The sequence below is a fragment of the Lathamus discolor genome, chromosome 4, assembly GCF_037157495.1.
Source record: "Lathamus discolor isolate bLatDis1 chromosome 4, bLatDis1.hap1, whole genome shotgun sequence".
Lineage (NCBI taxonomy): Eukaryota > Metazoa > Chordata > Aves > Psittaciformes > Psittacidae > Lathamus > Lathamus discolor.
In genome coordinates, this window is record NC_088887.1 from 7933356 (window position 1) to 7948097 (window position 14742).

The 14742-nt window shown below is 45.8% G+C and overlaps 1 protein-coding gene across 1 annotated transcript; it reads left to right on the forward strand.

Moving 5' to 3' along the window:
• The first annotated feature begins 1865 nt into the window (after positions 1-1865).
• Positions 1866-10991, forward strand: LOC136013001 (3 beta-hydroxysteroid dehydrogenase/Delta 5-->4-isomerase-like). The gene is made up of 4 exons (XM_065676184.1): positions 1866-2029; positions 2160-2382; positions 5496-5660; positions 9150-10991. The coding sequence occupies exons 2-4, from the start codon at positions 2229-2231 to the stop codon at positions 9962-9964; spliced, it is 1134 nt and encodes a 377-aa protein (XP_065532256.1). The 5' UTR covers positions 1866-2029; positions 2160-2228; the 3' UTR covers positions 9965-10991.
• Positions 10992-14742: the final 3751 nt, after the last annotated feature.

Here is a 14742-nt window from a genome sequence, read left to right on the forward strand (position 1 = left end):
AAAGGACCTCAAGATCATCCAGTTCCAACCCCCTGCCATGGGCAGGGACACCTCACACTAGACCATGTCACCCAAGGCTCTGTCCAACCTGGCCTTGAACACTGCCAGGGATGAACCATTTACCACTTCTCTGGGCAACCCATACCAGTGCCTCACCACCCTTACAGTAAAGAACTTCCTCCTTATGTGCAACCTGAACTTCCCCTGTTTCAGTTTGAACCCATCACCCCTTATCCTATCACTACAGTCCCTGATAAGGAGTCGCTCTCCAGCATCCTTGTAGCCCCCTTCAGACACTGTAGGGCTGCTCTGAGGTCTCCACGCATATTCTCATATGGAGCACTACTCCTGCTAAACTTGGCCATTCTAATAAGCAAGCTTGGTGTAAGAGACTATTTTCTATCCTGAGAGGCTATGTTGTATTGCCTGTTTTTGTAACGCCTCTTTAAGGCATTTCATTCCCTTTCTAACAGTAAAAAGGAAGCCCTGTTTCAGAGAACACTGGTTGCAGCAGCAGGCTTTGGTCAGTTATTTTCCCTTGCAAAATGCATGCACTGCACACAATTAATTTGCAGCAGCTTCTGATAAGAACATACAGTGTCAAGGTTCTCACTGAGAGAAGCCAAGGAAAGAAGCGCTGATAACAAATTGTTTAAAGCTGTGTGGGGGTAAGGAAAAGATTCTCAAGGACTCTTGTGATTGAAACAGTTGCCACAGCTCTGCAGTCTGTGTCAGCTAGAATACTTCTCCAACAGAAACGGTTTGGCTTTCTTCTGTCACTTGTGGGCCCAGTTTTGCTCTAAAAAAGTAACAATGTGGGGCTGCTGCCTCGATAGTTTTTCTCTTTAATGAGGGAACAAAATTCATGACAGAATTAAAGAAAGTGGAGTTCAGCAGTTGTTCACAGGAATACAAGCAAAGCATTTTTAGAGATCCATTCCAGCTGTGCCTGGAATCAGTGATCCCCTTCCCAGTGGTTTCAGCCTCAGCTGCTGCATTGCTGGGCTTCTTTGTAACTCCCTTCTTGCTGAAGCAGCTACGGGTTTATCATCCTGCTTCAGTAGGGATGTCTGCCTGACCCTGTGTGAGAGGGAGAGGAAATACAGCCCCAGGCAGCGAGTCCTGACAGCGCACAAAGACCCAGGAAGGCAGTGAAGGTATTGGGAGCTTCAGGCTAAGACCTAAGCCCTGCCTTGGTCTCACACAAGAAAACAGTTTTCCTAGAACTGGAATGAAACCCCAGGGAGAAACTCCAGAGCATTTTCCCTATGTTTTGGAGATGTAAAAGGCAACAACACAGTTTGCCGCAACGGCACAGCCAGCCAGCGCCAGCCTAACTTTAACCAGGTACCCTCACACCAGACATTGCAGAGGGGGATATTTTTCTCCTGCTGCTTTAGTGTAATTTTAGTGGTACATCAGACCCTTTCATGACTTTGAATGCTTCGAGTGTCCTGAACTAATACAAAATCTCAGAGTTTAGCTTTTGAGCTTGTACATAGAAAGTAAGAAACCCATGCTATAATGAGGGAGCCCAGTATCCAAAAAACTACAGCAGCAGATCCCACTTTTCAAACCACTACAAACAGCTACTCCTGCTATTTACGTTTAATTGTAATGCCCTCTACCCTCATATTAACACTGTATTACACAAGCAAGTGCAGATACAGGGAATTATCAGCATGAGGTTTACCCTCCAAGGATCCAGGCACCCAAGACCTTGCTGCATCCTTCCTCTTTGAGAGGGGGAGGTGGAAACGCCACGTTCGTTTGCAACGTGAGAGGGAGGGGAAGCAAAATGACCGAGGGGGTGCTCTGCAGTATATAAATACAGGCAAGTCTCCCCCAGAGGCTTTTGAGCTCTAGAGAGGTGGAACCAAGGGTTGAAGCAGACTTCAGTGGGGTTTGTTTGGCATTGAAGTTGATTTGGGACATTGTTTATTTCTTTAATTTGTAATAGTTTGTAAAGGTGGGTTTTTTTTGCATGGAAAGCGCGTAGGCTACTTCTGAATAGGAACAGCTCGCAAAAGTAAGTCATGCTTTAAGAATTGCTGTTTAATGCAGGCAGGAGAGTTTGTTTTCCAGGAGTCTCGCCTTTTGGTAACAGCCTTTGATCTGTAAAGCCTCCAGAGGTTGATGTCGTGTGTTCATTTCCTCAGGCAGGACAGGAACCAGCCGGTGGAAGCTCGAGACGCAGTCAGTTTGCCTCCGAGGAGCAGCCCAGAGCAATGTCCCTGGCTGGGGTAAGCTGCCTGGTGACAGGAGCAGGAGGGTTTCTTGGCCAGAGGATTGTGCGCTTGCTGCTGGAAGAAGAGGAGGCGCTGGCTGAGATCCGACTGCTGGACAAAGCCTTTAGTGAGGAAGTGCTCGGGGAATTTGGAAGTAAGTCCCCTCTCTTAAGGGCTGTGTGTTGTGGGAGTATGTGCTGTTGTCTCACGTGGATGCTTGGAAGTCTTTACCTCTCATCCAAACCAGTTTTTGCAGGTAGAGGTTTTATTTCAAGGCAGTCTTGCTTTATCCCTTCCTCTCGCACCAGCAAAGAAATCAGGCATAAAACATCTTTCAGAAACAGACATTTATAGGTTGTTTGATGCTTGAGCATTGAGTGTTTTTGCACTGCTAACCCAATACTGCTCCAAAGGAGATGGAAAGTAGAGGAGAAGGAATATGGGTCTTTTTCCCAGAACTTCTGCTACAAGAAAGTTCCTGCTCTGGGAATCTTCCTCCTGGCTTTTTGCTCAGTTTCAGGCATTCATTTGCCTTTATCACTGTATTCAAAACAGAAAGGCAGAGTAGCAGTAGAAAAGCCAGTAGCTCGCTTAGGCCAAAGAAGCCAATAAATTGCTTTACCCTTTACAAATGAAAATGGGATGCAATTTGTAACTTTCTCCTATGAATACACAAAGTAGAGCATTTGAATGAACCATCCAGTTCATTCTCTCATGAGGAGTGCCTTTCCCCACCATCCACCCCATGGCTGTTAGGACCTCTATAAAACAGCACTAAGAAACTTAAGCTAAGTCCCACAAGCCACTGCTGTTTGCTTGAACTTTAAACAACACATAGAAAAGAGAAAGGCAGTTTAGGGCAAATAGTCTGACTGGACTGGCCGCTGAGTCAGGCACTGCTCACAACAGGACACTGAATCTTACTGAGTAATCATTGCATTTCCAAGCAAAAACTATCCCACAGAAAGCAGGGAGCATTGCTTATGGCTCAGAGGGCACAGAAACCATTGGTGAAGTAGAAGCAGCTTTCCCAGTGGGTACCTTCTCATAATCACTGTAGGCAGCAACGGAGACCTGAGTTGAATTCATTTTGTATCTCCCCCACACATGTGCTTGTTCTGATCCCTGGGCACTGATTTGTGCAGATGGAAAGCAAGTTTCTCCCTGCTGTTCATCTCGGTCTGAAACCACTGTCTGTCCATCATTTCTTCTTTCCTCCCCCTGCTTCCAAGATCACCTGCAGCTTTCCTTTCCCCCAGAGCAAAACAAGATCAATCTGCCGATTCCTGACATCTAGCTGATGCTGATAAAGTGAACCAGGCCCATACTGTACTTAGCATGACAACTTCTGCTGGCTAAAGTGGAATGGAGGAGCAGCTTTCCTACCTCATATCATACACAACTTAAACTGAAAGCTCAAACAAGGCACAAAGCAGCTAGACAGCAGATTTCTGGTGACTGATACCAACTATGCCTGTAATGAGCTTTAAAAGGGATGTATCTCTTTTATATTTTTCCTGAAAGCTTTGATCTGCATGTACAGAAACTCCATTTTTCTAACTCCTGCCCAGGCACAGTGGCCATTCTGAAGGGGCCACATGTGAGCATTTACATTGTGAATTATGTATGTCAGTCCTTTGGATTATTGCAACCTGCAAAGCCTTACTCGTGGAGGACATCAACCTAAGGGCTGTACAAAGATCAATGTTTATTAGAGCAAACCTAACTGCCAGGTGCTTAACAAAAAGCCTAGCCCCATAATCTGACTCTTTTGCATCCCTGCAAGTAGAGGTCAGTGTAAAGCTTCTGGAAACAGAGCCCTAGGAAATGAATGCACTCTGTAAAACAAAAGAACATAAGAGTGGCAGTGACTGGGTGACCATGCTGGGCAGTAACTTTAGATTTAGGAACAGTTTTGTAAATGTTTCACAGATTCTACATATCAGACCAACTGCGATGAGGAAAAAAGAGCCTTGAGCCTACTGCCTCAGAATAATTGTTAAATTAATACAGGATTACATTCTAGCGTGCCACAGAGGTCATAGGATAAAACCATTGTAAAAACTACTCTGCTCGGCCCCAGATCCCAGCAGCTGTCTCTCTTCTCCATTAAAGACATAGGATGAAATCCTGCCTGCTCTGGAGCTGGTGACACAGCACTAGGACGATCTCAGTCAGGGCTGAGGCTAAAAGCTGCATAAATGAATCAGGTTCTAAAATGAGCATTTGATTGTGCTGGGAGAAGACAGAGGATGCCTCTTTGCTGCATCCACGTCCTCGCTCATGCCCGGGGAGCCCTCCAGTGCAGGCACAGTAGGGGCTGGCCAGAGCGCCTGCTGTGACGGCACCACCTCCTGTAGGACATGCTGAGAAAGTCCTCATAGCTGCAGCCAGGCCAGGGACGGGCCAGGAGAGCAGCATCACTTCCAGGAGGTCATCCTCTGCTGCCTCACTCATGTTAATGCAATTCTGGGCTGTATTAAAGGATGCTTCTGCCCAGCAAAACTTATGGAAAGGATGGCTCTGAGACCTAGAGCTCCACCAGGATCACACACGCTGCGTCCTGGGAGGGCTTCAAAAGCAGGAGTTAAAGCAAGTCAGGGTTGAGGTAGCTCAGGAGAACAGCTTTGGGAGTTCAGGTTCAGACCAGAAAGATGTGCATGCTAAACATGGCCCCCCAGCACAGACACCGAAATGAACCCAGAGCGGGATTTAGAAGAGGCACAGTAAATCCTGGCCAAGTTACATAAAAAAGATGTCAGAACTGAAAGTAATGTATTAAAGGAGCTGCAATATGGGCAAGGTCAAGGGGCAGAAAATAGGTGTGAACACAGCTCTGTGCACACATACTGTAGGAGGAGAGAGATCATTCATCACCTTGAAGACAGGAGAATGCAGTGCCTGGCTCTTCGGTATATTCGGATTATCACTTCTATAAAGAGCCAGTGACAAGAACAGGCACAAGTGAACCTATCCCTGCTGTGAACTTTAGAACAGTCGCACCTGAAGGAAGCTCCAGGCCCTTTATAGCAGTGGGAAAGGGTTTTCTTTTAAACAACAGCAAAAGAGAAAGAACCATGGTGAATATTGGCTCCAAAAATATAGTAGGTAATTCAACATAGACTTCTAAAGCACTGCAGATAGCACTGCACAATATAGCACTGGAAAATGCCTTCTGTTTTGCTAGCCTTAAAATATCCACTCCCTTCAGTGCTCTTCTGAGGATGCTTGCAAGGTCTTTTGCTTTGTTTTCTGCTGCCCTTGCAGAGTTCCAGGGTAAGACTGAGGTGAAAATCCTGGAAGGGGACATCCGGGATGTGACGTTCCTGCACCGTGCCTGTCAGGGCATCTCCCTTGTCATCCACACAGCTTCCATCATTGACACCTTGGGCCTTGTAGAGAAGCAGCTGCTCTGGGAAGTCAATGTGACAGGTAAGTGAGCGAAGCAGCTTTCCCAGACCCATGCCTACGGTGTCCTGATCATCATCTGCTCAGGAAAGGGAGCACGTGGCCTGGTTTTCTGAGCCAGATTACCTGTGTACATCTTGCACATCATACCTGTGAGTGAAAAGCATGCCTTTGTGCAGCCCTATGGAGATACAGACCTCTCCACACCCAGTGTGCACTGGTCTTCCACTGCAGGATCATTTACTCTAGTCAGCACTCACATATGCCCATCCTGACATCTGCACCGATCTGCCTTCAGTAGGGATATCTACAATACCATGCTCAGTGGACCTTTCTGGAAGCAATTAACCTTCTGAAATCCCAGTGCCTATCTGAGAAACCAGTTCTTATTCTCCCTCCCCATGAAGCATCCTGCCTGTGTACATTTATCAGTTGCTACAAACACTGCAGGCTTCGGATGCAATTACAGCAACCTTGTGTTGCTAATATCCCACCACCTGTGGCTCTCTGCATCCTACTCTTTTTCTTCCTCCCCTTTACCATTATGTCCGTGTATGCATGAATGCAGTTCAGAGAAGCAGGTGCTCTCCCACCTTGATCTTATCATTAAATATCCCCCACCAAACTCAAAGCCATGTGAGGAAGGGGTTTCAGTAACTTCTCAGCCGGTGATGGGACTTTTACCTTTCTACTAAGGAGCTCCTGTTCCTCATCAGCTCAGATGAAGGGGGAAGCTTTTGTCTAGGCAGTGTGGCATCAGCTGCCAAGAAATTTGTATGTCCCAAAAGAACAACTTCATCTCACTCCCTGTGATCCCCAAACCCCCTGTGCCTTTCAATGAACTGGTGCTGCCTAACCTGCATGCACACTGACCTCCCTGGCCATACAGCTTCAGTTCCTTGGTGAAGATCTGAGGACAGCGTTCTTACTTCCGTGAGTAGTTTTCCTGGTTCTTTGTTCCTCTCTGCCATTGATACAGGGCTTCTTCACAGAGAAATAAGGAACACACTCCTACAGCCACCACATAACAAATACTGGCTACACACCAGCATTCATAGCAAGGGAGTGTTCTTTGTAGTTGAGTTGTCTCTTGCATGCATCTTGAAAACAGTAGGCTGGCATTTTGGCTGTTTTCTCCCGGCTGTACGTTCAGCTTCCAGACCCTTTCATTTCTGCTCAGACAAAGCCTCAAACTGTCAGTCACCGCAAATTAGAGCCCAGCAGGCAGCTTCTTAGCTCCCTGCCAGGAGGGAAGAGCAGAAAGGTGAGTTCCTGTAAACCTGTGCATTGGGAACTATGACAAATACATATAGTGGGGTGGTAGTTCAGAAAGAGGACTTGTGAAAGTCTTTATTTATGAACATACTCCTGCTACAATCTGGCTTTCACAGCAGAATGTGTTGCCTGAACCTACTGGGGGAAATAAAAACCACAACATAAGCCTAGACAAATATTAAAATGTCCCTAAAGCAGAAAGCTCTCTAGCTCTGAGCTAGAGTCAGAGCTGTCTGAGTGGGCTCCATCATTTCTTTTAGCAGGTTTAGGCTTAAGCACAAAGTATCTAGGTTTGCATAAACCCTTCAGATCTCCCAAAATAGAGTGTACCTGTGGACAAAGTAAAGCCCACTGGTCCAGTGAGTGTTAGCTGATAACACTTGGTAGAACGAAAGCACACACCGGGCCTGCTCCTAGTGCCAACTGACCCTAAGATCAGTCAATAAACACTGCTGTCCTCTTCCCTCTTTGCCTCCATTTCCATTCTGACGTTCTTCTGGCTTTCTGACCAGCCAAGACACTATGTCCTACATAGACTTGCAGCAAAAATGTTTTGGTGCTCCTAGAAAACAGAACTTTTATAACACAAATGTGTCAAGAAATCAGCTGTCAATGTTCAAAACCCAGAACAGAAGCAAACAAACACAACTCATTGTGATGCAGGGCTTTCCTCTGCCTCACACACCACACACATGTGAGGCCTCAGTGCAAAAATAGCTTTGTAGAAGGGGAGTGAATTTTTAGGTTGGAAGGGAATTAAGAAAATAATTGAATATAATCCAAATAAAAGTACCCTGTGTGAATGAGAACCCCAGCCAGAAGGGCTTTGCGTGCAAGCAACACTTGGAGACCTGCTCCATGGCAGATTTACTTCATTATGTGTGAATATGTGGAAGATGCTCAAATTCCCATTACTGTAAGAACCTTTTCATTTTCCACATACAACTTTGGGCTGCAAATAAAACACATTTTATTTGGGTGAATTTGATCTTGAACAGATACCAACTGTCAAGATAATTTTATGTTTGCTTCATTTGATTTTATCTAGCCCTTCTGCACTGTATTACTTGCCCTCACGTTCTAAACAGCATTGATGGCAAGAATTGAGCTATTAGCTTTTAAAATAATATGTTTTGTTAATTAATGTTCCAGATGAGCCTGGCTCGTGCGTCACCTAAACATAGTTCCTTGCATGATTCCTTCACATTTTATTCCTGGCTGTGTAAACATTTTTTCTTTGCACTTCTTTGGTGTTTCTTGAACTTCTCCCTTTTTTGAGCTTAGAAAATGGAATTTTGGTGCCCTGACAGTATTCAGTTCAATAATTCTTTGCATTTTTCACTCATTAATAGGTCCATGTTTTGCTGCCAATACTCCTTGGTCCTCTGAACCTCTTTTATTCATATTCTCTTTAGCAACGCTAGCCTGCTCTGCATCGTTCTGCCTTGAGTTGTGACAGACTGAGCAGACTCGTTAGATCATTCCTGTGCCTCACTGCTACTGTTTGATTTTATCCCTTAGATGCTAGGCCACGCCCGTGTGATATCATATCAGTCATTTGGGTTTAATGTTCCTTTGCCAAAGCCATTTTGAAACGTCTTTGCATCTTCTGTTCCCAAGTCACTGGCCCTTTCACACATAATTTCTCTCGTTACACCATGCACAGCAAATAAGGCAACTTGTGCCTCAAAGCTCAGAAGCAGAAAAGTCTACTTGCAGTTAAACCAGCACACACTGATTCTAGTATTTATATCCCCTTGAATGTGCTTTCCTAGCTTAACCCTCTTGGCTATTTGAAAGGCCCTGAACTCACCAGTTTACCTCTACTCCCCCTGATGAAAGCATTGTGATAGGATTTTAAAAGTAAGAAATCCTGTACTACTGTAAATAAGAGCCAGAATATGCTGAAAAAGGAGGCATAGGTACACAAGCATCAATTTGCTCACTGCACTTTATGTTCTTTGGTTGCATGGCGCTATGCATTGTTCATAAGATCTCCCTCTTCAAGCCCTGCATTGAACCCAATTAAATAGTGTATAGACATGCATTGGGTGAAGCTGATTTTGGAGACAACTTCTAAAGGTTCTCTGCCTTAAGCCAAGTCAATCCAACCAATCTCCAGCCGCAGACAGGGGAGATGTAGCCAAGCTCAGGCCACAGATGTAGTTTCTGATCTAACCCCCCACTTTTTCCAGCTTGAGGGGGCTCTACACTGACTTGCATGTTTCTCTTTTGAAGGTACACAGCTACTGCTGGAGGCATGTGTCCGCTGTAACATCCAGCACTTCATATATACTAGTACTATAGAAGTAACAGGCCCTAACTGCAAAGGTGACCCAATTTTCAATGGTGATGAAGATACAGCTTATGAGAGTGTGTCAAAATTTCCTTATGCCCAGAGTAAGAGACTGGCAGAAGATTCTGTGCTGAAAGCAGATGGCCAGGTGCTTAAAGATGGTGGCACACTGATGACCTGTGCCCTGAGATCCATGTACATCTTTGGAGAAGGATGCCCATTTCTTCTAGGTCACCTGGATAAGTGCCTGTTGAACAGAAACGTCTACCTGCGCTTCTCCAGGAAGGAGGCTCTGGTGAACCCCGTGTATGTGGGAAACATTGCCTGGGCACACGTGCAGGCAGCCAGAGCCCTGCAAGACCCGCAGAAAGCCAAGCACATCAGGGGGCAGTTCTACTACATCTCGGATGACACTCCTCATATGAGCTATGCAGATCTGAATTACGAGCTGACCAGGGACCTGGGGTTTGGGATTGAGCCCCAGCTCCCCATGCCTCTGACAATGCTGTATTACTTCTCTCTGCTGCTGGAGATCGTGAGCTTCTTGCTCCGGCCCTTTGTCAGATACATCCCCTCCACCAACCGTCACCTGGTCACTCTACTGAACACCCCGTTCACCTTCTCTTACAGAAAAGCACGGCATGATTTTGGCTACGTGCCCCGCTACACGTGGGAAGAGGCGAAGCAGAGCACTGGTCAGTGGATTGCTTCCATGGTCCCACAGAGAAGGCTGTACTTGAAAAGCAAGGCTGCCTAAGTCTCAGGAAGAGCTGAGACCTGGCTAAACACGTAGGGCCTTGAGCCAGAGGAGAGCTGGGTGAACAGCAGCAGCAAACTCAGAGTGTTTAAATGGAGACTTTGTGAGTCAGCCCCCTCATCCCCCCTCCCAACCCATGGCAAATAGAAGTGAATCTTTCATTTGTTTGTTGAGTACAGGCTGACCAGGGTGACTTCACTGCACAGGCCATATCCACTCCTGCATCTTGTGCAGCACAAAGACATCGCTTTAGTACAACTCCACACAACCCACGGTGTGAACACATCAGCCCTTCTTTTCACTCCATGCCACCTTCAAGGCTTTTGTAAAGCACTATTTATCCTAGAACTATGACTACACATTACAAATATATACTACTTAGTTATACCCTGTGCACTCAGCTCTTGTCAGCCTTACCGAACACAGAGTAGGTAGAAGCCACCTGATTGCAAAAGCTGTTACAAATCTTGTTCACTTTTTCAAGAGCATTGTCCGGTTTCATGTGCCATTCACCTGACAGTCAAACTTGAGGGCAAATCTGGGCGCTGTAAGCATTGTGAGGCCTGAAGTACAAAGTTAAGTGAGACACAGGTTTAGTTAGTATGGTGTACGGAAAGAGAGAAGGGTGAGATTTTGTCAGATGAGGGCTTTCTCATCCATTCTCATTTTCCTAGTTACCAATTCCAGTACTGCAACAGATCAGTCTGCCCAGAAGAACAGCTTCAACAAGACAAAGAGGAGAGAAGTACTGCAGGACAACATCTTGGTTTCTGAAGGGTTTCGACTGCAGAGTCATGGCATTTGTGAACTCTGAACTAAAATGAACAGTGCTGAAAGCAAAAACTCATGCTGTTTCTGGGTTTCAGCTGGGAACAAAGGCTACCTTCAGCTGACAGCTGCACGGGTGCCCTCCTTGTGCTTTTCTGATGGCCGCATGAGTTTCTGCAGAATGTGTGACTTGACTTTCAGACCAAAAATGTAGAACCTGTCTGAATAAATAGATGCGATCCGCTGTTTGCTTCTTAAACATAGAGCTCACTTGTTGAGAACGGCTCTGAAAGAGGGGAATTTCTCTGTTCTGTTCAGGATGGTGTCACAGAAGTATTTTATCTGATTCAGTACTAATGTAAATGAATCACATTTCCAGAGACGTTGGCAGCTTAAAGCCTGTGTTCAATTATTCAGTGCACTGGACATTAGATATCCCCAGTGCAAATATCACCATTTTCTTTACTAACACGTTGGGTGAAGTATGTGAGATCTGAAGCACAAGAACACCAGCCACCAGGACTTCTGCTCATACTTTGCGGAGCCAGGAAGAAGTTTTCCAGGCTCCCACTGATGGCTGTATAAACACTTAGCAAACTAACACTTTGAATGCCATCCTTTCACAGACAACCAGGTCAACATCTCTGCCCTGCTCCACCGAGCAAACAGTATGCTGAATACCTTCATCAGAGTTCCTCCTTTATCAGTGAGCACACGAATCTATCCCATCCTGAAGGAGACCCAGCCCCAGCCCCTTGGCCCTCTGCCCTCACACCAACATAAGTCAAACCTCCAGGGTCTAGCCCCCTTGCACTAACCCTATACCCTACTGCCCTCTGATGGGAGCTCTTCTCCTCTCCTGCTCCCTCCATCGATGCTTGTCCTCTCCCTTCATGTTCTTATTCTGTTTAGACCTCCCTGGTGACAAATCTGTTTAGCTACAGCCCCCCTGTTCATGTCTTCTTCCCTTGAGCCTCACCATTCACATTCTTTTCCCTTCCAGTCCCCTATATTGTTGGCTTTTTTCTCACCAAATCGCTCTTTTTCATTCCCCTCTGTACACACTCGGTTCCCCTTGGGTTCCCTCCATTTCTGTTTCCATTCCCAGCCCCTTCTGGGCCCCTTTGTTTGCAGTCTTTGTCCCTCCAGTCACCACCATTCATACTCCGCTCCCTTCCCGTTTCCTGCTTTCACTCTGTTCTTAGGCAGAAGGCTCTGAGCTGGCCATAAACCTCCAAAAGATTCCCAAGTGTGTAAAATCCACAGACCTCTGAGTGCTGCTCGTAAAGCTATTGATCAGCTCCATATACTTACATACACACGGTTATCTCCGTTGCCTCCAGGGTGGGATAAGGGTCTTTCTCTTTTGTGTAAGACAAAATACTGCGGAAGGAGGTTATCAAACCCTGCTTAGAAAAGCACAAAGAAGGTGTTTAACACAGTAAGGCCAGGTTGGATGAAGCCTTGTGTTGGATGGTTTAGTGAGAGGTGTCCCTGTCCATGGCAAGGGGGTTGGAACTAGATGATCTTGAGGTCCTTTCCAACCCTAACTATTCTATGATTCTATGATTCTATGATTATTTTTCTAGGCTAGTGATATTTTATGCTACAGTCCAGCATAATGATGGGTGCAGCCATAGCTGCTCTGTCACTGAAGTAGGAGTAGAAAGGACGATTGGGGCACACGGAAATAGAGCAGGAAAGGAGTGGAGAGAACAAGAGAAGAGCGGCTATTTAATAGGGGAAAGCACGTAATACATCAGAGAGCTGGGGCATTACAAAACGAACCAGAAAACTGGGACATCTTTGCCCAGGTTTAACAGAGCTCCTGAAATACCCACATATGCTGCCAAAGCAAATATAAAACAACTCTTCTTCTGCAGTTCAGTGACTCATTTAATGAATACAGGCTCCCACTGCCAGTGCTTACTTTGTCATTTCTGTCTTCTCAGTAGGACAGTGGGACATCTTCATCTCTCCAAGGGCCATGCTCCCAACGATCAGATTTCTAAGCATCTAATTCCCCTTTTGCTGAACTTCCTCCCTATTTCTTGCTACCACATCCCTTCCCTCAGTCTTCACAAGCTATTCCTGCTTACAGGAAGCTTATTCCCACTTCTGTCCTTACCCTGCCACCCTCCTCACACCTCATCAGCAACCCACACTTACTGTGACAGGGGACCTTGCCTCTCCTTGGTGGTTTCTTCTTTCATTCAATCACACTATAGAAGTGTTAGAGAATTGATGTTTTTTAAGGTAAGGCACCAATGCTCAGAGACCCCAGGGGAATGCTGTCCCGCTGCCTATTTCAGGTGAAGTTTACAGGGGCTGTCTTGGTTTGGAAGCACTTCCTGCAGAGGACACATGGAAGGTTTTTCTCCTGTATCCAGAGTGCTTGTCTCCTAAAGCATCTTTTAGGGGGAGAAGGATACCATGGAGGCCCTCAAGGGCATGAATGCTGTCATCCTGTTTCTCCCCAAGGAGGTCCCTCTGTTGCATTTCTGACATGGGCTGTCTCTCATATGCCTCTGCCTTGCTACACTTCTGAAAAGCAGTATCTTCAAATGCCTCTGGTAATGTCTCATGTTGTTTCATGCTCTAGGGACCATCTGCCAGGGGACCACCATCTTCATTCCTACTCATCAGCTTCACGAAAGAGAAGCTAACATGAAAGCTCAGCAAAATAGCAAGATAAGGAAAAGGACTTAGAGACCGTGAGCCTTCACTACACTTGTTTAAGGTTGGACTTGGAGGGCAACACCCCCCCCTCACCCAAGGATTCAGGATTGCTGCCATCCTTAGTCCCTGACAACTAATGATGACCTGGCTCTGACTGTAAACTCAAAACCGAACTGAATTTCCTGGCTTTACATTTTGGAGATACTGAATTAATTGGGTGCATTCCTTACCTTTGGAGATATTCTTGGGGAGATCTTTTCTTACAGCCTCCTTGAAAATAGCTATGCACAGCTCCTTCTCTCCTTCCATCTGGAGACCACCTGTGAATAGATCCTGAACGGGGCTGCAGAGTGCCAGTAACCACCTCCCACACCATCATATCCTTCCAGTGCTGGAAGGATACTCTCCACTCTCCAGGCTATCCGATGTAATCACCTCTTAGCATGATCACTCCCCCTCCCTCATCCCATCTCCTGGTGAACTTGAGTGCTTGAGGAGCACCAGCCTCCTTGGCACTGCCCTTGCCTCCAGCACCACCAAGGCAGGGAAGGTGTCTGGGAGAAGCCCTGACCTCAGACTCAGGTCAGCATCCGGTTGTATAAAGGCAGTTACAATACATCTGCCTTTGTGAATCTTCATATGTACGCCTCAGTTTTTGCCAAAGATGACATGATTTAAGGAGTTTTAAGGTCTCAATACACAGGACAGTTCCCCTAGCTTGTTGAGCAGCTTGTTGACACTCCAAAGCCATGGTCTCACCCATAAAAGGACTTTCTTCTTCAGGCTGGTTTGAAGATCTTTCTGTAGAAGTGATGCTGTAGCACTTTCAGATTAATTACAAAGTGATGCTTTCCAGAAAGTCAACCAAGCCTCTTAAAAATTATTGCAACAGTTCTCAAGGCTAAAGGGACAATTGCGTGGTGAGTTCCTACTGCCTGAATAATGTAGTCTGGAGACTTTCACCCCCTTATGTCCAATGAGCCTAGTAACTTGGCCCCAGCTGAAACATATCATGCAGAAAAGCATCCAGACCCCATCTTTAGGAGTCAAGGGAAGAAGAATGTATCACTTTGCTTGGTGATTAGGCCTTTCCACTGTTAAAAATGTATAGCTTATTTTCTGTTATAAATTTATGGCTTTATATTTATAAATAAAGATTTATAGCTTATAGGCTAGATTTGAAAAGGTTCAGTTTCTGGCTTTTGATTCTTGCTATGCTTGCTCTACTAGGATAAAAAGCTTTTGGAAGGCTGATGTGAAGGTACTTAAGTACTCTGTAATTACCTCATCCCTTCATTTTTATTTCTTTTTAGAAAAACTACCAGAATGGA